The sequence below is a fragment of the Lynx canadensis genome, chromosome F2, assembly GCF_007474595.2.
Source record: "Lynx canadensis isolate LIC74 chromosome F2, mLynCan4.pri.v2, whole genome shotgun sequence".
Classification (NCBI taxonomy): Eukaryota; Metazoa; Chordata; class Mammalia; order Carnivora; family Felidae; genus Lynx; species Lynx canadensis.
The window spans coordinates 16765491-16792562 of record NC_044320.2 but is presented as its reverse complement, the minus strand read 5'-3'; the positions used below and the strand labels follow the sequence as shown (position 1 = coordinate 16792562).

At 51.2% G+C, this 27072-nt stretch overlaps 1 protein-coding gene across 1 annotated transcript; it reads left to right on the top strand.

The window, feature by feature from the left end:
• Window positions 1-6157: 6157 nt before the first annotated feature.
• Window positions 6158-24681, top strand: FAM83A (family with sequence similarity 83 member A). The gene is made up of 4 exons (XM_030304120.1): window positions 6158-6637; window positions 14327-14494; window positions 16682-16806; window positions 23895-24681. Exons 1-4 carry the CDS (start codon window positions 6158-6160, stop codon window positions 24427-24429), a joined length of 1308 nt encoding a protein of 435 aa, XP_030159980.1. The 3' UTR covers window positions 24430-24681.
• Window positions 24682-27072: the final 2391 nt, after the last annotated feature.

Sequence of the window (27072 nt, the reverse complement as noted above, 5' to 3'; positions counted from 1 at the left end):
TAAAAAAAACACCACGAGAAGTCGAGAGAGAAAGACTCTGTGGTAGAAAGGAAAAATCTTTCTATTTTAATGCCATTAATGGCAGTTTTTTCCTTTTGTTTGGCTCCGCGAGACCCCATGTTTTCATTTTGCACGGGGCCCCGAAAAGTTATATGGCTGGCCTTGCTGTCAGCAGCAATGGGATATGATTGTTTTTTGAAGTCTATACCCTGGCATAAATGCAAAGTTCCTGAAAGTCTCATACATTGCTGGTGGGACGCAAAATGGTACAGGACTTTAGGAAAGAGTTTGGCAATTTCTTATAAAGAAATTTATAAGAAATTTATAATTTATAAGACCCAGCAACCTCACCCCTAGGTATTTAAGTGAGTGAAAACTTAAGTTCATTCAAAAGCTTATAGATAGGAGTGCCTGGGTGGCTCACTTGGTTAAGCATCCAACTTCAGTTCAGGTCATGATCTAGCGGTTCATGGGTTCAAGCCCCATGTTGGGCTCTATGCTGACAGCTCAGAGCCTGGAGCCTGCTTCAGATTCTGTGTCTCCTTTTCTCTCTGCCTCTCCCCACCTCGCACTCTATCACTCAAAAAAAACATTTTTTAAAAAGCTTATCGATGTATATTTATAGTGGCTTTATTCATAAACACTCGTAACTAGAAACAACCCCATGTCCTTCACCTGAGAAACAGATACACTGGTACATCTGTATTATAAGACACTACTCAGCAATAAAAAGTAGCTAACCACTGGGGCGCCTGGGTGGCTCAGTTGGTTGAGCAACCGACTTCGACTTGGGTCATGATCTCACAGTTTGTGAGTTCGAGCCCTGTGTTGGGCTCTGTGCTGACAGCTCAGAGCCTGGAGCCTACTTCCGGATTCTGTGTTTCCGCCTCTCTCTACCCCTCCCCTGCTCATGCTGTCTCTCAATAATAAACGTTAAAAAAAATTTTTTTTAAAAAGTAGCTAACCACTGAGACACATGCCCAATATGGATCAATCCCAAATGCATTATGCTAAGTGAAAACAAGCCACACCCAAAAGGCTCACCCTGTATGATTCCATTCATAGGAAATTCTGGAATAGGCAAAGCTTTTGGGAGAGATCATTGATCAGTGGTTGCCAGGGGTTGGGTGTGGGGAGCAGTTGACTACAGGAGAGTGTGGGTGATAGAAATGTTCTAGATCTTGGCTGTGGTGTGGTTATATGATTGTGTGCATTTCTCAAAATTCATAGAGGCGAACACTAACAAGGGCAAATTTTACTGCCTCTCAGTTATACCTTAATTTAAAAACAAAAGCATCTGCAAATTTACTAGCTCCAAAACTGGGAGCTCCCACAGTTTTTATGCACGTTTGTAATGGTTTTAATGCACATCGGAAATCTCGAGCCCCAAACTGAGAACTCAAACTCCAATAGGACCCTGAAGGAGGCGAAGGGACTGTGCAGCTGAGGGTCCCTGGGAGTTAAGCTGTGCTTTTGCTGGGTGCCCAGGATGGAATCCCTGAAGACAGCCCCGGAGAGGCCGCTCCCACGAAAAGTGAATGTAGAAGGGCATGTGCGTGGGGTTTGGGGTGCCCGGCTGGATACTCTGCCCGTTTCTGCTCCTGCCCCAGGCCCTTGCCTGCCAGCGGAAGGCACAGCTGCCAGGGCTCCCAGCCTGCCTTCTCGGGGCTGATTAGATGCAGAATGGATTGATTGGTGTTGACAGGGAGCTATTTACCCGTCTAATTAATTATGCCAACTACTTTTCAACTTAATTGCACTTCTTGGGTCACTGGGTAATGAGACCGTACAGTTTTCATGCTGCTGCAGGCCTTGATGGAGAGGTGTTGGAGAGAAGGCGGCAGCTGCTCCTTAAGGTCAAACAGGCATCCTGTTCCTCCCGGGTCCTGGGCCCAAGGCCCAGGCTCTCAGCCCCGGGCCTCTCCGAGACAAGTTCTGGAATCCTCTTTGTGACATCCTGAGTGACCGGCCTCTGTCCCAGGAGCACTGAGCCACTCATTTGCCTAATAGGCATTTATTAAATGCCTACTATGTGCCAGCCCCCAAGGGGCATAGGCACCGGGGGTGCCAAGAAGCTAAGTCAGGCCTTGCTAGACCCCCGTCCCCCACCCACAATTGCTCACAGCCTAAAGGAGGAGAGCCTCACCTAAACCAGTAATTACAGAATCCGGCTGCAGATTGGAGCAAGGGCTTTGGAGGCTCTGCTGTTGGGCCATTGGGCAATTTACTATGTATGTGACAGGACTCTCCACACCCCCTTCCCCAGGTCCCAGTCCTCTCCCCCATTCTCCCACCTGCTGGTCTCCTAGAATGCTTCATGGTCTGGATTTATCTGATTGTTTCCTCCTTGCGGGATCACCTAAACACATTTTTTTAATGTTTATTTATTTTGAGAGAGAGAGCACAAGCAGGGGAGGGGCAGAGAGAGAGAGAAAGAGAGAATCCCAAGCAGGCTCCACACAGAGCCTGACATAGGGCTCGATCTCATAAACAGCGAGATCATGACCTGAGCCGACATTGAGTCGGAAGGTTAACTGACTGAGCCACCCAGGTGCCCCTCACATAAACACATTTTTAAAAACCCAGCCAAAATTCAGGTGATGTATTTTTGGCAAGAATATCATGAGAGCGATGCTGGGTTTTTCTCACTGCATCCTATCAACTGGTTCCAGGTTTTGATTTGTCCCATTATTGATGAGAGTCACTTTGATCACGTGGTTAGGGTGTGGCTGATGGGGTCTGTTGCCACAAAGTTTCTTATTCCCTCTTTGTACTTACTAAGTATTTCATGGAGAATTTATTTGAAACTGTTTAAATACCTGTTCTTGGGGCACCTGGCTGACTTCGTTGGTGGAGCATGTGACTCTTGATCTCAGGGTTGTGAGTTTGAGCCCCACGTTGAGTGTAGAGATTACTTTAGAAAAATAAAATCTTAAGAAAAAACAAACATTTGTTCTTGCTCAAACTTCAGTATGTATATTTTTGTTCGTATGGACTCATGGTTTTCTACTTTATTTCATGTATGACAATCCTTTTTTACCATTATTTTGATACTCAAATTGTGCCAAGTTTAGCCAGTGGGAACTCCAAGCTGGTTTCTTCATATTTTTGACATGTCTGTGTTATTCTTTCATTTTTTTTTAACATTTATTTATTTTTGAGAGAGAGAGAGCAAGGAAGGGGCAAAGAGAGAGGGAGACACAGAATCCGAGGCAGGCTCCAGGCTCCAAGCTGTCAATTAGGCATCCCATTTTAGCTCAGGTCATGATCTCATGGTTCATGAGTTCGAGCCCCACATTGGGCTTTGGATTCCCTCTCTCTCTCTATGCCATCCACCCCCCGCCCCCCCCCCCCGCCCCCCCAAAAAAAAAAAAAAAAAAAAAAAAAACATTAAAAAAAAAAATAGTCCTTACCGGCCCTGGAGACCTACCACTGCTTCAGGCGTCCCTCAGTCATTGACTAATCTAACAAAGAGAATTGGGCCTGGGTGAGAAGAGAACCCCATCATGTCCACCCACTTCTTCCATTCTCTCCTGTATACATTCTGGAACTCATAAGATGATGGGGATTGCTCTGAGGATAGAGGGGAAAGGGGAGGGGAAGGGAAAGGGTGACACTTGGCAGAGTGGAAAACACATGGGCTTTAGGGCAACAGTGCCCAGGCTATGCCACTCACTCGCTGTGTGACCTTGGACAAGTCACTCAACCTCTCTGAGCCTTAGTTTCCTCATCTGTGTAATGAAGTCCACTAATCTGTGTCTCCCTCAGCACAGATGGCCAGCATGCAGTGAGCACTCAATTATGGCCAAGTATAGGAGAGGAATGGAATGTTCACACAGGTCCCAAACATGCAGGACCTCAAACTCGAGACTCAGGAATGGGTACTCAACATGGCGGACAATGGAGAGTTGCAGACAACTATTGAGCCCTGGCGTGAACCAGAACAAATCCCAGGGATTAGTACTTCCCTCCCCAGGTTGGTCTAGCCAGACTGGTCACTGGACTTAGGCAATGAGAGAAGGCACTGAGGAGGGCCAGAGAGGAGACAAGCTCAGAGGAGAATGTGGGAAAGAGGTTAAGTCAATGTGCACAAGCAAGAGTTGGCCAAACAGAGAGGAAGAAGGGCACGGAGGCACAAAGGCAATAGGGGGAGAGTTTGTTGGGTTTTTTTGTCCTCAACGTTCCAGGGATTGAGGGGGGAGAGATAAAGTCTAATAAAGGGAGGGCTGCCTGAGGGCATGAATTGGATTTTTTTCAACAACCTTCAAAAGTAGAGAGGAAATTTCTTTTTGTCTTCTTTGGACTATGCTTTTATTATTATTTTTTAAATGTTTTATTTTTGAGAGAGTGCAAGTGGGGGAGGGGCAGAAAGAGAAGGGGCAGAGGATCCGAAGCAGGCTCTGTGCTGACAGCAGCGAGCCTGATGTGGGGTTCAAACTCACAAACCGCGAGATCATGACCTGAGCCGAAGTCGGACACTTAACCGACTGAGCCACCCAGGTCCCCCTGGACTGTGCTTTCAAAAATACTATTCTCCTGGGGCACCCGGGTGGCTCAGTTGGTTAAGTGTCCGACTTCGGCTCAGGTCATGATCTCTCAGGTTGTGGGTTCAAGCCCCACATCAGGCTCTGTGCTGACAGCTGGAGCCTGGAGCTTCAGATTCTGTGTTTCCCTCCCTCTCTCTCTCTCTCTCTGCCCCTCCCCCGCTCATGCTCTGTCTCTGTCTCTCTGAAAAATAAATAAACATTAAAAAAAAAATACTATTCTCCTACTGGACTGAGCCACTTGGGCCACAGCTTTGGTGGGTTACAGATGTAACAGCAATTCTCCTCCAAAGAATAGATATGCCACAGGCTTCTGGCTCTCCCTATCTGCCAGCTGTGAGACCACACAGTCCCAGTTTTTTAGTTCCCTGAGCAGACATTGTCAGGGTCCTACTCCCGACCGTCAGCACTCACCACTCCCGTGAATCTCTGACCGTGCACCTGAGAGTCTGACCACGTGCCTCCTCTGACTTCAGGGCTGTGCCTGGTGAGCGCACAGGGCAGGCCGGCCACAGGGGGCTTAATGTGGGCCCAGGAGCAGCCCTCCGCCAGTGACAAATGGAGGTTGGTAGATAAATTCTCACCCTTTGCGTAGGAAACCTCCAAGATGTATTGGATACCATCTCCCAGGGGGCCCGGCAGGACTGACCCCAGATGTCCCTCGTTAACGTGCCCGTGGCGGCCCCCTCGTACTTGTACTCCAATCCTGTCTCAGTCTGTTTCTGGCAGAACCCAAAGACGTACGTTGCATGCCATCGACATGGACTTGACCGTGACCTGACCTGGAAAGAAAATGTGGCTTCTCCCTTAGCTGTTCCTACACTTCAAACACACCTGCTGCACCTGCCGCACCTGCCGCTCCAGCTCACAGACGGCCAGTCCCATCGGCCCAGACTCAGCCGCAGCCTCCTCTCCAGGCGGTACTCCAAGCGGGTCGTGCAGCAGGTCAGTGCTGGCCCCCAGACTGGAGCTTCTCTGGGCGATCTGTTCAAACATGACTTTGACAGACAATAGGGGAGGGAGGAAGCAGAGAAAAGCTTTTTTTCAGAGGACCGGAGGCTGGGGACTCGGGTGTCACTGGGAGAGAGAAGTGCCTGGGGGACAGTTCTGGTGGCCCGCGTCCAGCCTCCCTCCCCACGCTGGCGCAATCTCAGGGGCAGCATCTTGCCGCACAGGGGAGTTCTCGTCTTGAACCAATGGCATTTGAACCGAGAGCACGGGAGGAGCCGAGGCCCAGGGGTGCAGGGAGAGCCTCCCCGCTCTGCACCAGCGGCCGGCCGGGGGATCTGGAGCGTTGTGCAATGAGCGGAGGCAGGCTGCTGGAAGGAGAGGCCGGCTCCCAGGGCTGAGTGTGCCAGGGCGTGACTGAGCCGGCCCTGCAGCCCGCGGGCAGGGCGGAGTCGCCCAGAGATAAGCCAAGGCCTGGCTGTGAAGTGTTACTCAGGACAACGTTAAATCACTTCCTCGGAGCGGGTGTGAGGGGTGGCAGGTGGATGCTAGGTGCTTCCCAGGAGTGCTGAGGGCTCCCCAACCCCGCTCCGTGGCTCACGAGCCCTGCCATCAGGAGGAGCTCAGGCGCCGGCCTCCCCACCACGGCCCAGGGACAGGGCAGCATGAGCCGGTCAAGGCATGTGGGCAAGATCCGGAAACGCCTGGAAGATGTCAAGAGCCAGTGGGTCCGGCCGGCCAGGGCTGACTTCAGCGACAATGAGAGTGCCCGGCTGGCCACAGACGCCCTCCTGGATGGGGGTCCCGAGGCCTACTGGCAGGCACTGGGCCGGGAAGGTGAGGTAGACTTCTTGTCCTCGGTGGAGGCCCAGTACATTCAGGCCCAGGCCAAGCAGCCTCCTTGTGCCCCGGAGCCCCCAGGAGGGGCAGAGGCGGGTCCCAAGGGACTCGACTCCTGCTCCCTGCAGTCCGGTACCTACTTCCCCGTGGCCTCCGAGGGCAGCGAGCCGACCCTGTTGCACAGCTGGACCTCAGCCCAGAAGCCCTACCTGAAGGAAAAGTCCAGCGCCACCGTGTATTTCCAGACGGACAAGCACAACAACATCAGAGACCTCATTCGCCGCTGCATCACCCGGACCAGCCAGGTATCGGTGGTGGGGCCTGAGTCTCCGTGGCCATGGGGTGGGTTCTGGAAGAAGGGAAGAGGGGTGCCTCCTGCTTTAAGGGATGGAGTTCAGAAGACTGGGGTTTAGGATGGAGTCAGGGATGTTGTTCTCTGTCTCACCCCGGATCACTGACTTTCTGATCCCACCTGTCACAGTCTGGGTCCAGGCCACCACCACCCATCACTGGAACTCCTGTGATAGATTCCCGCCTGCCCCTCCTCTTCCATCTTGACTCCCCCCAACCACCCACCCAGTCGCCATGTGGCAGTAGAGCACTTTTTCTATACTTCAAGTCTAACTTGGTCCCTTCCCTGCTTAGAGCCCTCCATGGCTCCCAGTTGCCCAGAGTGAGAAGAGCAAGCTCCTTATAGCTCACAACCCTCTCCAGCTCCTCTCCCAGCTCTTGCCGCTCAAAACTGAGGGACACGCAGATTCTCCAGCCCAAGGTGCTCTGTCTCCAGGGCGTTGCATGTGCTGTTCCCTCTGCCTGGGACCCTCTCACCTTCCCTGCTTGTCACCCAGCTGATGCCTACTCCTTCCTCAGGACTCAGCACCCAAGTCCTTTTCTCAGGAAGGCTCTCCTGAACTCCCCCGGCTGGGCCAGGTGCCTCCCCTCTGTGCTTCCGAATGAAGGGGCCCGTCCACTGCAGCATACACTTGTCCCCTGTCCCCTATTAGACCTGCCTGCCCACAAAGGACTGTGCAGCACCTGAATCCAGCTGGTGGTCAGATAGGGGACCGAATAGGCAGAGAGAAGGCTTCTCTCTCCCCAGGGTATTTACATTTTAATGCGTGACTTTAGAAGAAGAAAAAATATTTCAAGACCAGAGGTTGGCTGATAGAATTTCAGGCACGGTGACTGGCATGTGGTCAGTTCTCCCTATGCCCCAGAATCACAGGCCACACTGGCTATCTGCTGCAGCTGGGGAATGGACAGTAACTCATTCTACGGTGTGTAAAATAACCATTCTGAATAGAGCTTCAGATGCCCACCCCTCCCTCCTGAAGCTGCAGAGGGGCAAGAATAGGCTCAAAAAAGAACAAGCTGATATTTAAGCTCATTTTCTGCTAGGATCCCCAGTCTCATGACTGAATCCCCTCTGAAGTTCAGTACTGTGTGAGATCTGAAGGCTCCGGGGGGGGGGGGGGTTGGGAAAAAGCCCACATAACGTGGAGAGGCTGTGGGTGGATGGGGGAGGGAGGGAGTGGAGTTCTGAAAAGTTAAGTAAGGTTACAGTGGGTGGAGCATCGGCTTTTCAAGTCGCAATGCTGCTTCAGAGCAGTATTTCATGTTTCAGTGACATGTCAGCATTAGAAATTGACAGATGGGCCCAGGCAGGCAGCCAGGAGGTCTGACACGGCCTGGGGCTGGCTGTGTGACCTAGGGCAAGTCCCTTGACCTCCCCAGGCTTCAGATTCCAGGCTGGACTAAGGTCTCTTCTAGCTCCCAGGGCCTGTTCCTAAGTGCGCTAGCTCTGGTCTCTCTGCGTGTGAAGTTCAGTGCCCTCCTGGTGCATGGGGACCAGTGGTATTAGGGAGATTGTCAACCACAGCTCTAGGGAGTGAGGCTCCCTGGAAAGAAGCCAGGTTAGGGCTTGTGAAGCAATCCCCTGGCTGAGTCCCTCTTCTTCCCCCTCCTCCCCACCCAGCAAGGCTTCCCTCCCCTGTGGCCCTGAGGCTCCTGATGTCCTTTGTTTCACCAATATAGCATGTTATGCATTTAAGACAACACTTAACAATCTGAAGATGTCACCTGAAAGTAAGACTTTCCACCTCCACTTAGCTCGTGGGAAGGGCTGGCTCTGTGGTGCTAAGTGGCAGCCACCTCTTTGGGTGAGTTCCCTTTGCCACAGTCCCCACCACACCCTCTTGTCCCAGGCTACGCTCATGGCCTTCATGAGCTTCACCCATTTTGTTGCCCATCAACACACACACACACACACACACACACACACACAGGCTCGGGGCTGTCCTGGGCCCACAGAGAGCCCAGGGGGCCTGGAACCCAGTCACAGGCTGTGCCCCCTGCCTCGCCGCTCAGAACTGGAGGTGGTCGGGTTTGCATTCTCCTCCTGTGGTTTCAGCCTTCTGAAAGAACAGACAGAGCCCGCTCTGTGTTTTCCAGACCAGTTTGCACCAACTAGAGGGAACCATCCCCCTTTCCCTCCATGCTCACACTCCTTTATCCCATGAAGCCTAATTCACGGCCAGGCCCTGCAACCAGTTGGCAGAGCAGAACAAGAGGCCTTCCTGCCTCTGCCTGCCCGCTAGAGGAGAAGACATTGGTGTGAGCAGCCCTCTGTGCCCGGGAGGGGCTGGGAGGGTGACTAAGGCAAGCTTCACGGAAGAGGTGACCTCTGAGTTGAGTCTCAGAGGCTGAGTAAGGAGTCGTCAGGCAGAGAGGGAAGGGGAAAGGATTCCGGGCAAAGGTCGGGAGTGGGGAGGGGTTGGGTGTCCCAGGGGTGGGAAGGCACGCAGGCACAGAAATGACCGGCACGAATCAAGAAGTTTTTACTCACAGTTCCCTAGGAGCAGGACGCCACGCAGGACCCCACAGGAAGCACCCGGGTCCGTCGGGAGGCAGACAGAGCCAGGGGAATGCATGGGCACAGGCCCTTACTGTGCTTCTGCAAGAAAGGGGTGGGCAGGCAGTGTAGCTGGGGCCATCTCAGTGGGCTCTGGGCTGCAGGTGGTCCCTCGCTGTCCGGGACCCAGCCCTGGGGTCACGTAAGGCAGGGGGACTGTTGGCTTGGTGTGTGTTAGGTAAAGGAGGGGGTTGGGGTTGCTTGGTGTGGGTTTCAAAGGCTCCTAGGCAAGGTGTTTTTGCTAGTCTTCAGGAATCAATTAACCCTGGATGGCAAAGCATCATAAAATATGGAAAAAGCATGATTTTAAAAAAAATGTTTATTTATTTTTGAGAGAGAGAGAGAACACGAACAGGGAAAGGGCAGAGAGAGAGGAGGACAGAGGATCTGATGCAAGCTCTGGGCTGACAGCAGAGAGCCCTACGTGGGGCTTGAACTCATGAACCCTGACATCAAGACCTTAGCCAAAGTTGGACAGTTAACCGGCTGAGCCACCCATGAGATTGCAAGAGCTGAAGTCAGACACTTAACAGACTGAGCCACCCTTGAGATCATGACCTAAGCCAAGGTCGGACACTTAACCAACTGAGCCACCCAGGCGCCCTGGAAAAACCGTGATTAATAATACATCCTCCAAGTGTGGTCAGGATCCCTGAGGGTTCCAAGATCCTGTCAGTGGGCCTGGGAGGCCATGCCCTCTCTAATCACTTATCCGTGTGAGGCCAGATTATCTTCATATGCTTCCACCCACACAACACAGCACAACAGATTGCTGCAGAAGCAGATACGAGAAGCCAGCTGTCTTCCATTAAGTCAGATACCACAGAGACTTGCAAAACTGTAAAGGAATGCCACTCCGCTCGCTGCGTGTGGCTGTTGTTGTTTTTGGAAAACAAAGGAGCATCAGCAGATAGAAGAGAAAGAGGAAAGAATAGAAACAGAAGCATTGAGTGGGGGGGGGGGGGGGGTAAGTGTTCCCAACAACTGTCCCCAACATGCCTGGGCGCCGCCAGGACCCAAATCCCATTTCCCGGTCTACACCCTGCCCTTCCCGAAGCATCAGGATTTTCAGCCCAGGAGGAGCTCACATCTGTCTGGCAGGTTGTGAGAGATTCTCAGCCAGGATTTGAGGTCCCCGCAGGATGACCCTTGCGTGTGGGTATTGCCCCAGCAGCCCAGCAGCCCCCTGGTGGGGTTCCTTGGTCTCACTGCGGCTCAGATACCCAGAGCTGGCCTGCCACACGGCACTTCCTCCCTTACAAGATGTCATCAAAGTGCTTCCTTCTTCTCAGCCAACCACACCCCGATGTGCTGGTCCAGCTGATTGGCCTACTTTATTTCTTTTTTATGTCCGTAGAGGTGTAGGCACTAATTTTAATCCTCTCCCATAATCTGGACTAAAACGTTTTTGCATGTTATTCTAACAGTATTCATACTTGCTCAGAATGCATATAAAAATCATAGTCATATTTAAACTATAAGCTAGAATAAAAACCTATGCTTTTTGCACATGGTTTCATTTCTATTATCTGGGCTTAGGGTTGGATGCACCTTGAATGATAGCTGATGCTCTATTTTTGAGCAGCGTTTTATCAGTAAAGAAACTGAGGCCCAGAGAGGGTATGTGGCTTGTCCAAAGCAGTCACCTCATCTCCAGTAGGACGGGAGCTGTCAGGGGCGTCTGGCTGGTTCAGTCCGTTAAGCATCTGACTCTTCGATTTTGGCTCAGGTTATGATCTCAAGGTCATGAGGTAGGGCAGCACAGAGCCTGCTTCGGATTCTCTCTCTTCTCTCTCTGCCCCTCTCCCAACTCTCTCTCTCTCTCAAAATAAATAAACATACATACATACATACATACATACATAAATGAAGCTGTCACTTGGGCCCTACTTCCTCTGAAGTCTCTAAGGGAGGGTCCTGCCTTCCTCTCCCAGCTTCTGGTGGCTGCAGGCATTCCTCAGCTTGTGGCCACTTCACTCCAGCGTCCGCCTCCATTTTCACCTGGACTCCTCCTCTTCTCTCTGTCTCTCTCCTGGGTGTCTTTTATAAGGACATGTGCCACTGGATTTAGGACCTACTAGATATCCTGGATGATCTAATCTTGAGAGTCTTAATTGCACCCGCGAAGACTTCTTCCAAGTGAGGTCACGTCCATAGGTTCTGGTGGTTAGGATGTGGACATATCTTTCTGGAGTTCCTCATTCATCCTGCTATGCCATGTAAGGTAGCACATCCACGCAGGGGACTGAAGAGGGTATTGGCCTTGAATCAATCCAGCTGGGAAACAATCCCAACAGGAGGCAAACAGGATAAACCTAGATGTTGTGAGCCTGTATTTCCAAGCATCCCTTAAATCACTACGTGGGGTTATTTGCAAAGCTGCTCCCTTCTCTATTCAATCTGTCACCAACCTCATCTCTGGGAAACAAGGGCTCACTGGAACACAATGGGAGGATTTACTGATCTCCTGGGGAGAGAGAACTGTCCCTTTTGTCAATACGTCCCTCAAGGAGGAGGCATTTATCTTTTGGCAGAGAGGGTCTCAGTTGTCCTTGGTACCATAAGTTTAAATATGTACAGACAATCCTATGATAACGGGGCCATCCATGGCTCTAAAGGAGTGTGGCCTCCCTATTAGAGCATCTTTTCTGATTTCTAACCTGGGCAGTTCCTTCCCCTGTCCAGAGACCCACATCATCTGAGCAGGAAGTCAGCTCCAAGTGGTACCAGACATCTCCTTCACCTGTTTCAGTGACCTTCTTCTTGTCCTTACTACTTCCCAGATGTTGATGGCCAACAAATCTCTATATCTCTATATATACTATAGAGAGACACAGAGTATACTCTCTATATATCTAGAGTATACTATATATACACTATATATAGCATATATACTATATAGCATATTATTATACATTAATATATAATAATATACTATATATATTATTAGAAAAATGGTGGAACGTTATTACAGGTAATGCTGAAAACTGCCCTAGTGCCCAGTCCAAACTTGACTGGTAGTTTTGGCTTTGTGCTGGCTGATGTGTCTACATACTACTGTCCCTCACTGGCAATCCTACTGGACATACTATCATTTTGTTCTCTGTTTTCCTTTTTTAACTGAATTAATTATTTGCCAATACACGTGTTGAGCATGGATTACACAGCAAGTTTTACCTCCGCATTTCACCCTGTCTTACAGTTTTCGTGTAACCATTATAATTATCATTTTTAATGGCTGCCTAATGACCCACTTGTCAATATGCCATGATTTGGGTATTGGGACAGACTTTTAATAGGGTGACAGACATCTGATTCTGCTCCAGTCCCACTGTGGGGGACTCTCCCATCATTCAGCAATTCTCTGACACCAGCTGGGTGTCTTGCAACCCAGCACACACCAGTCCCGAGCCAAGATTGTCATCTGTGCTTCTGACCATTCTGACCAATCAGCTCAGACTGGACACTCCAACAACCCCCTCCTTGGACTTGATCAGCAGGCTAGAGTGGCTCAAAACAAAGAAACTTTTCACTTTCTAGACTACCAGTTTATTATAATGGATAGAACTCAGGTACAGTCAGATGGAAGATACAGGGCAAGGTATGGGGAAGGGCACAGAACTTCCATGCCTTCTCTGAGCACTCTGCTCTGCCCAAATCACCAACCCAGAAACTCTCTAAACCTGTCCTTTTGGGGTGTTTAGTGGGCTTCATTACACAGGCATAATTGATTGCATCATCGGCATTGGGGGTTGATTCAACCTCCAGCCCCTCTCTCTTTCCCTGGGGGGAGGGTGGTGGGAGGGACAGAAAACTCCAACCCTCTAATCACTGAGTTGGTTCCCCTGGCAACCAGTTCCCATCCAAAAGCCACCTCATTAACAGAACAAAGGATCTCTCTCCTTCAGCTCTCACCACTTAGGAAATTCCAAGTGTTTCTGGTGCCAGAAACAGGGTCAGAGACCATACATTTCTTTTTATAAATCACATTACTGTGGAAAACAACCCCAAGCAAGTTTAAGAAGGGAACATGTACTGACATCTACGGTGGGAAAGTGAAGGGTAGGACTGGCTTCATTTTCGGGCAGACTGTTCCCACGTGATGGCGAGCTGGCCGCTAGCAGCAGTAGCTCAGAATCTAGCTCAGAATCGGTTAGCCGAGCCACCCAGTAGCAAGAACGCCTCCTTTCCCCCAGAAGTCCTGAAGTCCTGAACCGGCTCTTCTTAGAATAACTTAGATCATGTGAGCGGCCCCGGGCCAATCACTGTGGCCAGCAGGGGATGCAGTGCTCTCACTGGTCTGGCCTTGGTGATGTGCCCTCCCTGTGCCCAATCCAGCGCAAGGCAATGGCCCCACCCAAACCACATTGCTTGTGGAGCAGAGGGGATTCCTTAAAGCGAAGGTTCGGTCCTGCTGGCTGGAGGAGGAATGGTTGCTTGGCCCGGCAGGCACACACTCGTGTCCCCCGCTTTGCTGGATGTCTCGAGCTCCCTCCTCCCCAGGATTCCGTTATGACAGAGGAGGCAGTAAACTGCTGGCTGAGCAGGACTCCCTTCTTCATCCTACTGGGGCAGCTCAGCCTAGTCTAGTCTATAATAGGGTCTCCACGGGGATTTTGTTTGAGGCGAGGATTGTGTGGCTTACCGCCATTTGAAGGCCAGTGGCCTTGGAGCGCCTTCGAGCTCCACATGACTGAGCAACCATGTCGTTAAATCTATCTCTCTGCCCAAAACCTGCCTGGCCGCCTCCTCTTGTTCTTCTCGTCCCCTCCTTGCGTTCGGTCTCTACCTTTCTCTCCTTCCTCCTGTGCCTGCTGCACCAACAGTGGACCAAGTGGCCACAGGGTGTGTGGTTGGACTGGAGAGATGGAATTAGCACAGAGGCCTCCACAACGGCTCTTTCCCTTGAATGCTGCCCTGGCAGAGCATCCCCCCCCCCCCCCCGTCCCTGTTTCTTTTTCCTGCAGCCCCACAGAAGTGAGAAGGGCTCTCTTAGCCCCACTGGGATTCAGGAAGTTTGGCTGCAACCATTTAGCACGGGGCCCCTGACTCTTTTTGTTTCCACCTTTCCGCCCTGGCCCAGGTCTTGGCCATCCTGATGGATGTGTTCACGGATGTAGAGATCTTCTGTGACATTCTAGAGGCTGCAAACAAGCGCGGGGTGTTTGTCTGTGTGCTGCTGGACCAGGGAGGTGTAAAGCTCTTCCAAGAGATGTGTGACAAAGTCCAGATCTCTGACAGCCACCTCAAGGTAGGGGCTCCCAATGAGAATCCAAAAGGTATTTTGTATTGGGGTAGTATAGCTGGGGGTGCCTGGGTGGCTTGGTCGGTTAAGTGCCTGACTTTGGCTCAGGTCATGATCTCACAGCTGGTGAGTTTGACCACCGCAAGGGGCTCTGTGCTGACAGCTCAGAGCCTGGAGTCGGCTTCGGATTCTGCCTCCGGCTCTCTCTCTGCCCCTCCCCCACCTCAAATATAAATAAACATTAAAATTTTTTAAAAAAGGGATAGTATAGCTTATGCCACGCTAACAGATCCCCCCATCTCAATGGCTTAACGTAATAAAGGTTTATTTCTTGCTCAAAGTCCAGTGTAGGACAGACCGCCCTCCCCATCTTGTAGCTACGCCATAAGGAATACCTGGCCTCCAAGATGGCAGCGACAAGGAGAGAGAGAACAGGAGGACCCCCGCAGCACTTGACCGCGAACGGACTCCATCACTCCCACATATAGCCCTTTGAACTCACACAGATACACGGGGGCTGGGAACTGCAAGGAGCCCATGGATATCCCGTGGGCAGCAATCTCTGCAGATGCTTTTTCTCCCCTTGGCTGACACCCAGTGGCCACACGTCATAGGCCAGGGCGACAACATCCAGTCCTGCTTGGTGCATGTCTAGGACTCCCCAGCCCCACCAGAAAGCTGATCCTCTTGGACTGAACCCAACTCCCCACTTCCTTCTTCTGGCAATCAGAAAAGAAACCCAGAGATGAGAGTTCATTTAGTCATGTCACATTTAGGGCTTCATCTACTTCTACCTGGGCCAAGTGGCCATTCTTCTGTTCATATCTGGTTAATCGCATGGACTGTGTCACACACCCAGTGATCCATCCAAAAACAAGGACTGCAGCCCAAATTCCAAATACCAGAGACTGAAATCTTCAGCCTTGCCTAGGGGAACACCTCGATCTTTGAACCTTTATTGTGTTGTTTTGTACAGGGCATTCTCTGTACGAATTTGTTGTGGTTATAAAACAATTAGCAAAACAGCTTCCATTTGTATTTATTTTCTATTCCATATCTCTACCCCATGTTTTTCCTCCTCAAAATCCATTCCTTTCAAAAATAAATCTGTTGGAGAAGTGAAGAAAAAAAACACAAAAAACATAGAGAAGGACATTGCGGCCCATATTAAGGCCAAATGTAAATTCAAGGTCAAATGTAAAACCACCCAGTTTTTATAAGCAGACCCAGCTGAACAGCAGCACATGGGTAGTTCCTCTGGCGACTCTCCTCTAGCTCAGGCAAGGCCAGCCTCCGGGAGAGAGACCCTGCTCTCCTCACCTCCCCTCCTCACTACCTGGGATGCTGCTGAGTTCAGCCACCTCCTGGACCAGCAGGCCTCAGGGTCCTCTGATTACTGCGTCTGCTTGACGTTACCTGGATCACACCTCCTCGACATGAGGTCATCAAAACAGGCCTAGAGAGTCAGCACAGGCCTTGCCTCCATGGCCCACATCAGCTACACGTAACAGTCCTCTGACCACCAAGGGACAGTGGGATGTGGTCCTCCCGTCAACATGTCATAGAGCTTACGGAGAGGCTGGGAGTCACTGTTGGAGGCATTAGGCATCCCCTTCCCAGAGCCCGCACAGCCACTAAAGACATTCATGGGACCCCACCAGTATCCCACCTTCCTTGGAGACCCCTGTGATTTGCCCGTCTTTTCATTACTCCAGCCTCCCAAGGGTTCTGGCTGATGGCCGGGGGAGCAGGTGTTCCTGGGGGAGAAAGGGACAAACAGAGCCACCCCTTCTGGCTGCACTTCCCTCTGACTAGCTTGGGGTCGGGGACTCATGTCACTTACAAGGCAAGGCTGGGCTTGCCAGGCCTCTGGAGTCCATAGGAGCCTAGACTAAGGGTTGTATGGGCATTAGGCCCTCATCTTTCTTCTATTTTCTGCTTTGTTTAAATTCTACCATCTCCCCTTTCCTTTTTTTTTTTTTTTTTTTTTGTCTTTCCCATTACTCACATAATATCAGGACAATGAAAAGAATTTAGAAAATTCAGCCAAGGGAAAAATAAAAATGGCCTATGATCCTACCGATTAAAGATAACCCCTCCTGTTGATGTCTTAGTGAGCATCCTTCCAGATGTTTTCCTAGAGAAACATGTATGTATACATAGTGAATGACAGCTTGATTCTCCTTGTGACAGAACATTTCCATCCGGAGTGTGGAAGGAGAGGTATACTGTGCCAAATCAGGCCGGAAGTTCGCCGGCCAAATCCAGGAGAAGTTTATCATCTCGGACTGGAGATACGTGCTGTCTGGATCGTACAGGTGCGTGCTGGGTTTCACCTATCGAAGGCTTGGAGGAGGCCCAGGCTGAGCGCGATACACGGCAGCCCCTGCCACTCGGGCCCACACACCCCTACCAGTCCTGTGCCCGGCAGGACTGGGACTTTATCACATACATGAGGCGGGAGGCAGTACCAGTCTGGGCAGAAGAGGGAAATCTGGACGCTTCCTGGTGGAGCTTCAGGCTCCAGAGGCACTTCCAGTTTCCCTTCGGATTGCCATAGGACATAGAATTTTCTTTTTGCCTCCTCAGCTCTCTCAGGCACGATTGTAAAACTATGCAATTTGCTTTGAGCTGTGTGTATGTGTGTGTGTCCTAGTTTATTTTCAGAAGTGTGTCCAAATTCCATGGGATCTAAGGCTGGTGCTAGGGACAGGGAGTGGCAGCAGCCCGGACTGGAAGTCAGACGACAGAGGTTCAATTCCCAGCTTTGTAGCTTCCTGGCTGGGTGACCTTGGGCAAGGCACCACACCGCTCTGTTCCTTCATTCATCGGACAGCTACGTAAAGCCCTCCTGGGTACATACCAGGCACGCTCCGGGCTGGGGTACCCTTCTGGAGCTCCCAGTAACCCCAAGGAGATAAACAACAGCCAGATCAGAGGCACCAGACTGGCTCAGTCAGTAGAGCATGTGCCTCTTGATCTTGGGGTTGTAAGTTCAAGCCCCATGTTAGGCATAGAAATTACTTAAAAAAAAAAAAAAAAAAGCAGCACATAGAGAGTGATGGGAGCCTGGGAAGAGGTGGCTGGGGTGGGCTGAGGTTCCCCTTTGCTCTCCTCTGGGCCTCTCTCTCTCCACCTTTTCTGGGTCTTGTTTTCCTCAGCCGTGCAGCACCGGAGCTGAATGCAGTGTGGTCCGTCTGCAGGGGGACGTGGTTGTTTCATGGCTTCTATACCGGGAAGGGCTCTGACGAGAGGCAGTCCTCAGGGACCACCTCCAGCGTCCGGGGGTCACTGAGCCCCAAGGGCATTTCTACCCACAGCTTCTCTCCGCGGCGCATTGTGCAAAAGGAAGGCCACCTGCTTCTGATCCTTGGGCCCTGCATCCGGCACTCGGTTGTTCCCTAAGAGGCTGAGGTGGGGCTGAGCTACCCTCCCCAAGTGGCCAAAACCAGCTTCGCAGCTTTTGTCCATCAAGGCATAAAGCTCTGGCTGGGACCCAGTTTGGCCTCACACCCCACATCAGGACTTGAGGCTTCTGACCTTGGCCTCTGACCTTGACCAAGCTGCCACTAGACCTGTTTTGCCACCCGGATGGGAAGGGTCAGATCTCTATCTGGGCAGCTGCCCCAGACCCAAGGAGCCAAGCCTGGAAGCAGGGGCCCACCATAGCTGAGGAGTTTTCTCTCTCTCTCCCTCCCTCCCTCTTTTTTTTTTTTTTTTTACAGGGAAATTCACATAACATAAAATTAGCCACTTTAAATGTGTAATTCAGTGGCATTTAGTACATTCACTGTGTGTGCAACCATTACCATTGTCTAGTTCCAAAATATTGTTATCACCTCCAGAAAAAACCCATACCCACTATATGGGGAGGAAAAACTTCTTTTTCCTATTACCCTTCTAGGTTTTTTGCCTGGGGCCTGTAAATTAAACAAGATAAGGTAATAAGAGAAAAGCATATGGACTTGTTTATAAGTTTTATGTGGCATATGTAGCCTCCATAAAGAAATGATCCTAAGACATGGTTGAGCCTGAGCATTTTTTATATGAGGTTTGATGAAGAGTAGAAAGTCCTGGAAAGTCGTGGAAATTGTGGTAGAACAAAAGGGTATAAAGCTCCAGGTAGTTACTGGGGAAATGTAGCAAAAGGCCTCTTCATTCGATTCTTCTGCTGACTTCAGGGACAGAGAAAGAAATTCTGAAAGAGAAAATGAAGAGGAGGAAAAGTCTCTCCTCTTATTCTAAATAGGGAGAGTTAAGCCTGTTTTCATTTGTATTTGCTCTCACAGGGCTCAGCACGCAGGGGCGGCCCTTGCCCTTGGTAGGGGCAGAAGGAAGCAGAGCCAACCTTGTTGAGCTTTGTGCCAGACCCTTGGCCAGGTGTGGTCAGACATTTCGTAAGGATTGACAAGCCTTTGAAGGAGGCATTATTCCTCCAGTTGACAGATGGGGGAGCTGAGGCACAGAGAGGGTGGGTGATTGGCCCAGGGTCACCAGTTTCCTTGGCTAGGATCTCTGGCTCTCCTAGAGAGAGCTTGTCCTCTCTGCTACTGGGCTTGTCCTCCGGATACGGGAGGTGTCAGGAGGAGGGTGGCAGTGGGCTTGAAGACATGCAAGGCCGTTCCTGAGAACTGAAGAATCTGGGGAGAGTGCAGGGCGGCAACTATCACTTGTTTTGCACTCAGCTCTCAAGGGGGACCTCTTTGCCAGGCTTTCCGAAAATCCTTTTCCTTGGGACTCTCAGAGTTGTCTCCAGTTAAAACACAGTTAAAGCAGTCTCTATTTCATTCTTTCAATCCAGCTATCCCTGGACTTCAGATATTTTGGCCCTGGTTGCACCCAGTTCAAACTGAAGAGCTCTGTCCGCATCTTCAGCCGAGGGGTGGGGGTGAGGTTGGGGGGCTCGTATGTATTTCAACATTTAAGCTCTTGTAGAAAGTCTTACCCCAGCACAGGCACTGTGCCAGGTCTGGGGACACAGAGCTCTTCTCTGTCATCAAAAAATATGGATAAATGGCTGTAGAGCGGTGTGATATGTGCTGTAAGATCAGCATGAGCTAAGAAGGTGCTCGGGGGGTCAACCAGGAGGAAGCTCCCACTTCCTAATGGCAGGTCCAGGGGTGGGGCCTTGGTGGGCACAGCATGAGAACCTAACTGGCCCTGATTCCATTCCTGCCCCGAGCCGCCCTTCCACCTCTGGACTTTCTTCACCAGGAACAGAAAGATTTTTAAATTCAAACCAGATCGGGGCGCCTGGGTGGCGCAGTCGGTTAAGCGTCCGACTTCAGCCAGGTCACGATCTCGCGGTCCGTGAGTTCAAGCCCCGCGTCAGGCTCTGGGCTGATGGCTCGGAGCCTGGAGCCTGTTTCCGATTCTGTGTCTCCCTCTCTCTCTGCCCCTCCCCCGTTCATGCTCTGTCTCTCTCTGTCCCAAAATAAAAAAAAAACAAACAAACAAAAAAAAAAAAACGTTGAAAAAAAAAAATAAATTCAAACCAGATCAAATCACTTGCATCCTGAAAATCCTTCCAGACTTGTCACTGCTCCTAGAAATGAAAAAAAAAAAAAAATTCATTCTTACCATGGCCTCTGTCTCAGCAGGATTTTCCTTCCCCTCCACTGTGCTGTGGCCACACTGTTTTCCTCCAGGTCTTTCATGCTCTTTCACACCTCAGGGCCTTTGCACTTGCTGATTATTTACTCTGCTGGAGAGGTCATTCCTGCTGTCTTTATCCTGCTAATTCTTTATCTTATAGCTTCCAGATCATCCCCTAGAGAGCTTCTCTGTGGGCTTGTTTAGCCAAGATGGAAACATGATGTCAGAACCTGGATTGGGTCTGTTTTCTTCTCAATCGCATTCCTGGTGTGAAGTACAGTTAATCAGGTGCCTGAGTTTCATATATGACCATAAATATCTGTTGAACGAATGAACGAATGAATGTCCACATTAGGTCCTGGTCATCCAGTGTAGCTAGAGGAACAAAGTTTTTCAAACTGTGTGCATCATCAATCCATTAGCAGGATAGGAAGTCAGTTTAGTGGAGGATGCCTGGAAATTTTCTTAATAGTGAAATAGGATAGAATAAACATAATGAGAGCAGACCAAGGTAAGGGATGTTCTGGAAACTGTTGCAGGGGCATGTATGTGTTTGTATGCGTGAGTAGGTCATGACGTAAAATGTATTTCTCCAAGATTAGCTGAGATAAGTCTGAAGGAGAGGCAGGGAGGACTTGCCCTGCCAGAGATCAACACTTGTCATGGAGCTCGAGTGATGAAGACGATGTGACTCTGGAGGAGCAGACTGACAAGTGGAACAGAGCAGAAAGCCCAGAGAGAGACCTGCACATGATGGGGCATGTCAGGGCATGGGGAAAGGAAAAAAAATCTCCATACAGAAAGTATATATACCAAACACATATACAAAAAAAAAAAAAAATCACCCTCCAATAGATTAAAAGGCCTTAAATGTCAAAAACAAACTTTAAAACTCTTAGTAGAAAAGAATACGTGAATATCATTTAGCCCTTAGGATAAGGATTACGTGTCTTTTTTTTTTAATTTTATTTAAAAAAAGTTTTAATGTTTACTCATTTTTGAGACAGAGAGAGACAAAGCATGAAGAGAGAGAGAGAGACAAAGCACAAGCGGGGGAGGGTTAGAGAGAGGGAGACAGAATCTGAAGCAGGCTCCAGGCTCTGAGCTGTCAGCACAGAGCCCAATGCAGGGCTCATCCCCACGAACTGCGAGATTATGACTTGAGCTGAAGTCAGACGCTTACCCAACTGAGCCACCCAGGTGCCCCCAAAGATTAAGTATTTTAATACAGACACCCCTCTTTTGTGTTAAGCAGAACACAAAAGAGCCTTGCCTATAAAAGATTGCTAAATCGGACTATATTACAATCAAGAACTTTGGTTCATTGAAAGATATCTGGAGGAAAGTGAAAAGTCAGATTACAAAGTGAGAGCAGGTTTTCACGATGCCCTGAGAAGATTTGTGTCGAGAACCACAAAGAACTCCTAGGAATCACAAGAGCAGAGCAGGGCAAGGAAAAGTGGGCAAGAGGCATGAGCGGGCGTTTCGGCCAGGAGCAAACATGTGTGAAAACATGATGAGGTGTTCCGCATCATCAGTGACCAGGAAAGTGCAAATCAAGGCTAGAATGAGTTGCCATTTTATTCCTTTTCAACAAGCAAAAAAGATAAGACCGACAATACCAAATGCTGGATGTACAGGATCTTTTCTACATTGCTGATGGGACTGTAAATCTAGACAGTGACTTTCAACAGAGTTAGGAGTTTTCTCCTAAAGCTGACTATTCACCTGGTTTATAATCCAGCAATTCCTCCTAGGTATGTTTCCAAGAGAATGAGCCCATGGTACAGTAAAAGACATATGTAAGAATGTTCATTAGAGCACCGGTCACAACAGAAATATAGCAGAAGCAATCCAAATGCCTGTCAGTGGGAGAATGGAGAAATAAACCATCATCTAGCCACTAGTGGAATATTATACAGCAATCAAAAATGAATGGAGTACTGAAACAGATAACATGGCTAAATCTTAGCAATATAATATTAAGTGAAAAAAATCCCCAAATATTACATATACTTTAAAAACAACTAAGACATTTTCTTTCCAGAACACATAAAACTTTTTTTGTTTTTTGTAATAGAGAAAAGAAAGTATAGGAGCTATGCCACAGGATTCAGGATGATGATTCCTTCTTTTGGGGGGCCCTGGAAAATGGGTTGCTGGGAGGGACCCTTATGATTAGATGCTGGTTGTTGCCAAGATGCTAGCTTTTTATTTTAGGTGGTGGGTTCGTTGGTGCTTATTACATTATTTAAAATAACCAAGTAAATAGCCACATAAATTAAAATGGGCCAAGAATAGACCAGTCATGAGAGTTGCTCTTGAGCCAAAGATTGTGAAAGTCATTTCCATGTATGAAGTGCCAAAAAGCAATAGAAATGAAGTGTATTTCTTACCATGGGTGGTGATAGGAAAAGAGTAAAAACTAGAGCACAGGACGAATGGCCATGTGGGGTGTGCGGGAGGGGGACCCCAGCACAGTGCGCAGGCACGCAGGGGCTACAGCGACCCACAAGGGACCTGAGTGTGGGGTGCAGGGGCCGTGGGGGTCCGAAGAGTTGCTAAGGCACCTTTGCACGTGTTTTGTTGCGTAAAGCATGCAGTAGCTTGGCCTAATCTAGTCTGATTTCAAACTACACAGGGCGGTTGATTTCTTAGCATAGCCAAGGGTCCCCTGTCCCCATATTTGCCGCCTTCCCTGTCACCTGGCTGGCCCTAGCCCAGCATCAGCTGCTCACCTCTCTGGGGTGTGTGGGAGGCCCCTCCCCGGTGGGAGGCGGGGTTTAAACAAAGCCTCCTTGTTCCTCCCAGGATTGCTGCAGCCCGCTTGGGCCCTGCCCTGCCTCACCGGGAAGGGACTCTGCAGGCTGGGCTAGGCTGGTGGGGGGGTGGCTGAGACCATTGGTGGGGGTCAATCCTGTCCCCCCCCCCCAGCAACCATGTCTCCCTGTGACCATCCTGCCACCTTTGCTCCCCACACCTGGGTTCCCATTATTAGGGACCCAGAAATCTCTAACCTGACCCTTCTGGTGGGTCTTCTGTGCTGTCACCAGGCACAGAAGGGGGTGTGGATGTGGGGCAGGGAGAGATAATGTGGGGGCTTTTCCATCAGAGATAAAAAGGAATTTGGTTCAATCACGGGATCGTGAAAAGTAATCCATAAATGCCTTCAGAATTTTATTTTCATTTAATACCAGTACACAGAGGGAGGGCCACGGTCCCTGCTGGAGGGTGTCCTCCCTGGGGGTCCGGGCGAAGCGTGCCCAAGTTGTGTCATTCTGGTGCTTGTGGGCCCGCCTTGTGTTCTCCCTTCCACCTCCCACCTCCTGAACAGCATGTGATCCTCCCTCCCCTCCCACCCCTTTGGGTCCAGGTGCTTGAGCGGGGCCCACACCCTTAAGGCTTTCAAGAGAACACAGCCCCTGCCTTCTAAGGAGCGGCCGCTTTCTTGCGGTGCCTTCCCCAGACGCCTCTTCGTTCAGAAGAGGCAGGCGTTCCCACATTTCACAAGTGGCCTCAGCAGCTAGGGGACCGACTCATCGGCACAGAGCTGGGGACACTGAGACTCCGCTGTTAGCCCTTTTGTGCTTCTGCAGGGATGGCCAGCATCTGAGCACCGGGATTCAACCTGGTGTCTTTACCGTTCACCTGCAAACGTTTGCTGGTTTCTGAGCTTCGGTCTTGCCGTCGGTGAGGGGGCTCCTACGGCCACCCTGCACGGGTGCTGCCAGGATGAAATGGGGTCCTTCCCACAGCCCGGCGGTCAGCCCACCTTCCCACTCCCACCCCTCACGCTCCTCTTCCCCTGCAGCTTCACCTGGCTCTGTGGCCACGTCCACCGGAACATCCTCTCCAAGTTCACGGGCCCGGCGGTGGAGCTGTTTGACGAGGAGTTCCGCCACCTCTACGCCTCCTCCAAGCCCGTGATGGGCCCAAAGTCTCCCAGGCTGACGGCCCCCCTCCAGCCCAGAGCCGGCCACAGCCCCCCGCCCGGCTGCCTCAGTGGCGGTAGCTGCTCCGCCAGCGACCACACGTCCTCCAACCCCTTCAGCAGCCCCTCGACGGGCAGCAACCCCCAGAACCGGACTCTGTCGGCGTCGTCGGGGCCAGGCAGTCCCCTGGCTCCAAACCCACCTCCGCCCCCCAGGCCTCAGCCCCACCACGGCCCCTGGGGGGCCCCGAGCCCACAGACCCACTTCTGCCCGAGGCCCCACGACAGCACGCCGGCTCCCTACAGCAACCTCAACGCCTACAGGCCCACTCGGCTGCAGCTCGAGCAGCTGGGCTTGGTGCCCAGGGCGGCCCACATCTGGAGGCCGTTTCTACAGGCCTCCCCTCATTTCTGAAGGGTCGCTTCCTCCAGCAGCACACCCTCCCCCCCACACGCCGCCACCCAGGGCCGGGGCCGGGCATTCCTGGGCTGTCTGGCCCAAGGACCCCACCTCAATACTAGCAGCTTTGAACGTGCATCCCTTTGAGCTGAAAGTGCTTAGACAACATTGTCCTCTGTGTTTGAATGTTCCCAGGCCTGAGACCATTCACTGGCCGACACCCACCAGATCCTGGGCTTCCCTCTCTAGTTTGGCCTGTGGAGCACATTCCAGAAAGTTCCGGGTTGGGGGGTGGGGTGGGGAGCTAGAGAACAAAATCATGAAAATAGAGTCCTTTTCCTCCAGAGAGCAGCCAGTCCTTTAATAATAATGTTTCCTGAATCTCTGAGACGTAAGAAGGGGCGGATGCAGCCCCAGTTTGACATAGGGGTAAACTGAGGCACTAAAGGTATGCTGAGGGTGGGACCAAGGTACTCCTGTTTCCCAGTGCTCGGGAATGGCCCACTCTACAGAGATTCCACAGGTATGGGAACATTCTGAATGTTTCTGGGAAAGTATCCCTGGCCCGATGAATTAGGCCCCAGAACGTGCGGCTGTAAGCAGTGTGGGGCCAGCTGAAACTGTAGCCACCAGGGATGGGGTGAGCCAAGGTGACGAGGGGATGAAGTTCTGCAGCTCAGCTTCTGGCATCAGGGAGCCTTGGGCTGGCCTAGAGTCCCCCCGGTCCGGGCCAGTCCCTGGGGCTTGAGTTGTCAGTGTCCAGCATGGCCTTGAGCAACCATGGAGGGCTCAGCATTGATCCTGCAGCCCCCTCACAGACAGACCCAGGAGCCTCTGTCTGGCTCATTGACATCTTGAGAAAGGGTGCTGGGCCCTCACAAACCCCATCGTTCATTCATTATCAGAGTCACAGCACGTCCTTTGTTCCTGAGGTGGTACCAGATCTCGAGGGCACAGCCTAGCTGGGGTACAAAGAATACATACAGCAAGCTGAGGGAGCACTGGGAGGGCCAGGCAGCCCACTTTGGGGACCTCAGGGGACACGTGGGAGGGAGGTGACAGGTAACGAGACCCAATGAACAAGGGTGTTATAGCTGGGGGGAGGGATGGAACCCAGGCTATTCTAGCCTGACAGAAGCAGCCACAGAGACGCGCAGGCAACTTCCTGTTTCCACGCCCTCCTGCCACCAGCTCATCTCAGCAAATGTCTTGCTGTTGCCTGTTTCTGGCTCAGAAGCTTTGCTTTTGTCGTGGAGGGCTGGGAGGACAGAGCCCTTCCTCCCGCTGGCTCCTGAACCCCGACAGCTCATGGCGCCCCAAGTTACGCTCCACAGAGAGAACCCCCCTTCAGCCCATCCCTGTTTGTCCAGTACTCCTGGCAAAGGCACCTTTGCTTCTGTTTTCTTTTAAATAGCATTCCTGTCCTCATTTTACTTTTTTTCTCCTTAGTTCCCTGAAAGTCCAACCCAAAACCCCTTTGGTTCCTTAAGTTTCTTTAAACCCCAGTCCCGATGTGCTGTCTTCCTACTGACCGCGGTGACGAGGCTAGAACAATCAGGGGCTGCAGAAGGTTCTAAAGTGAGTTCCACAGTCTGCTGAGGAAGTTTCAGGAAGGTAAAGACTTCTGGGGGCCAACAGCCCCAAAGGACCGCTCCTGCCTCTGTCTGTGTCTGGCTTGGCCTGAGTGGAGAGGAGCAAACCCTCTTGCCCCCCGTCACTCTCCACCGGCCTGTCATCTTAGGGGTTCACAAATATTGTTTCTCCTCCTCTGGACACCTTTGCCACGTGTGACCCCTGCCTGCTGGGAAATTAGCCGTGGCTGGCGCAATACGAGAAATGTTGAGGATCACTTCCCGGCAGAAGTTTGAAGAGCCTGGGTGCAGCTGGCTATGCACGAGCACGCCTCAGATGGAGCCCCCCCCCCCGCCCCCGCCAGCCCAGATTCCTGAGACCCTGGTGAGCAGGACCTCCCACTCCTACCCGACCCTCAGTGGATAAGCAGCGTGAGCCAGAAATAAACCTTTGTGTGTAAGCCACTGAGATTGAGGGTTATTTCTTCCTGCACCATGATCCAGCCTAGCCTGATACAAGGTTGGGACCCACTCACGTGAGGCCGGGCCTTTCCTTTGTGGGACTGCATTTCCAAGGGCCCCCAGCCCTGAGCTCTCATTCCGAGACACTATTTCCACCAGAGACTGGGAGGGTTTTACACCCATGGCAAGGGCATGGCCGAAGATCAAAATAAACCCTTATTGGAGTTTCCAATGCTCCCGAGCTCACTTTGCCCCATCTTTAATTCTGCTCTGGACTAGAATCACACCTGCACCTGCCTTGCAGGCCTGCTTGCTGCGGGCCGTCCCAAACATGGCGTCTCTACTGCAGCGCGAAACTCAACCCCAGCAATGGAGCACCCCCCGTGGGTGTGCCGGGCACCATTCTGGTGCCAGGCAGAGACTCAGACTCACATCTGTCCTGGAGAACTCCCAAGTCAGCTGAGAGGTGGCACCTACATGAACCACCACCATGAAGAACATGAGAGAATGAGAGAAATAGTTCAATAGTGTTCATCCAGGGGGCATGGCAGAGATGGGGGGGGGTCCACTTATGGCCACATGCACACCCCATACCAGGGATTAGGGGTCACATTATCCACCTGTA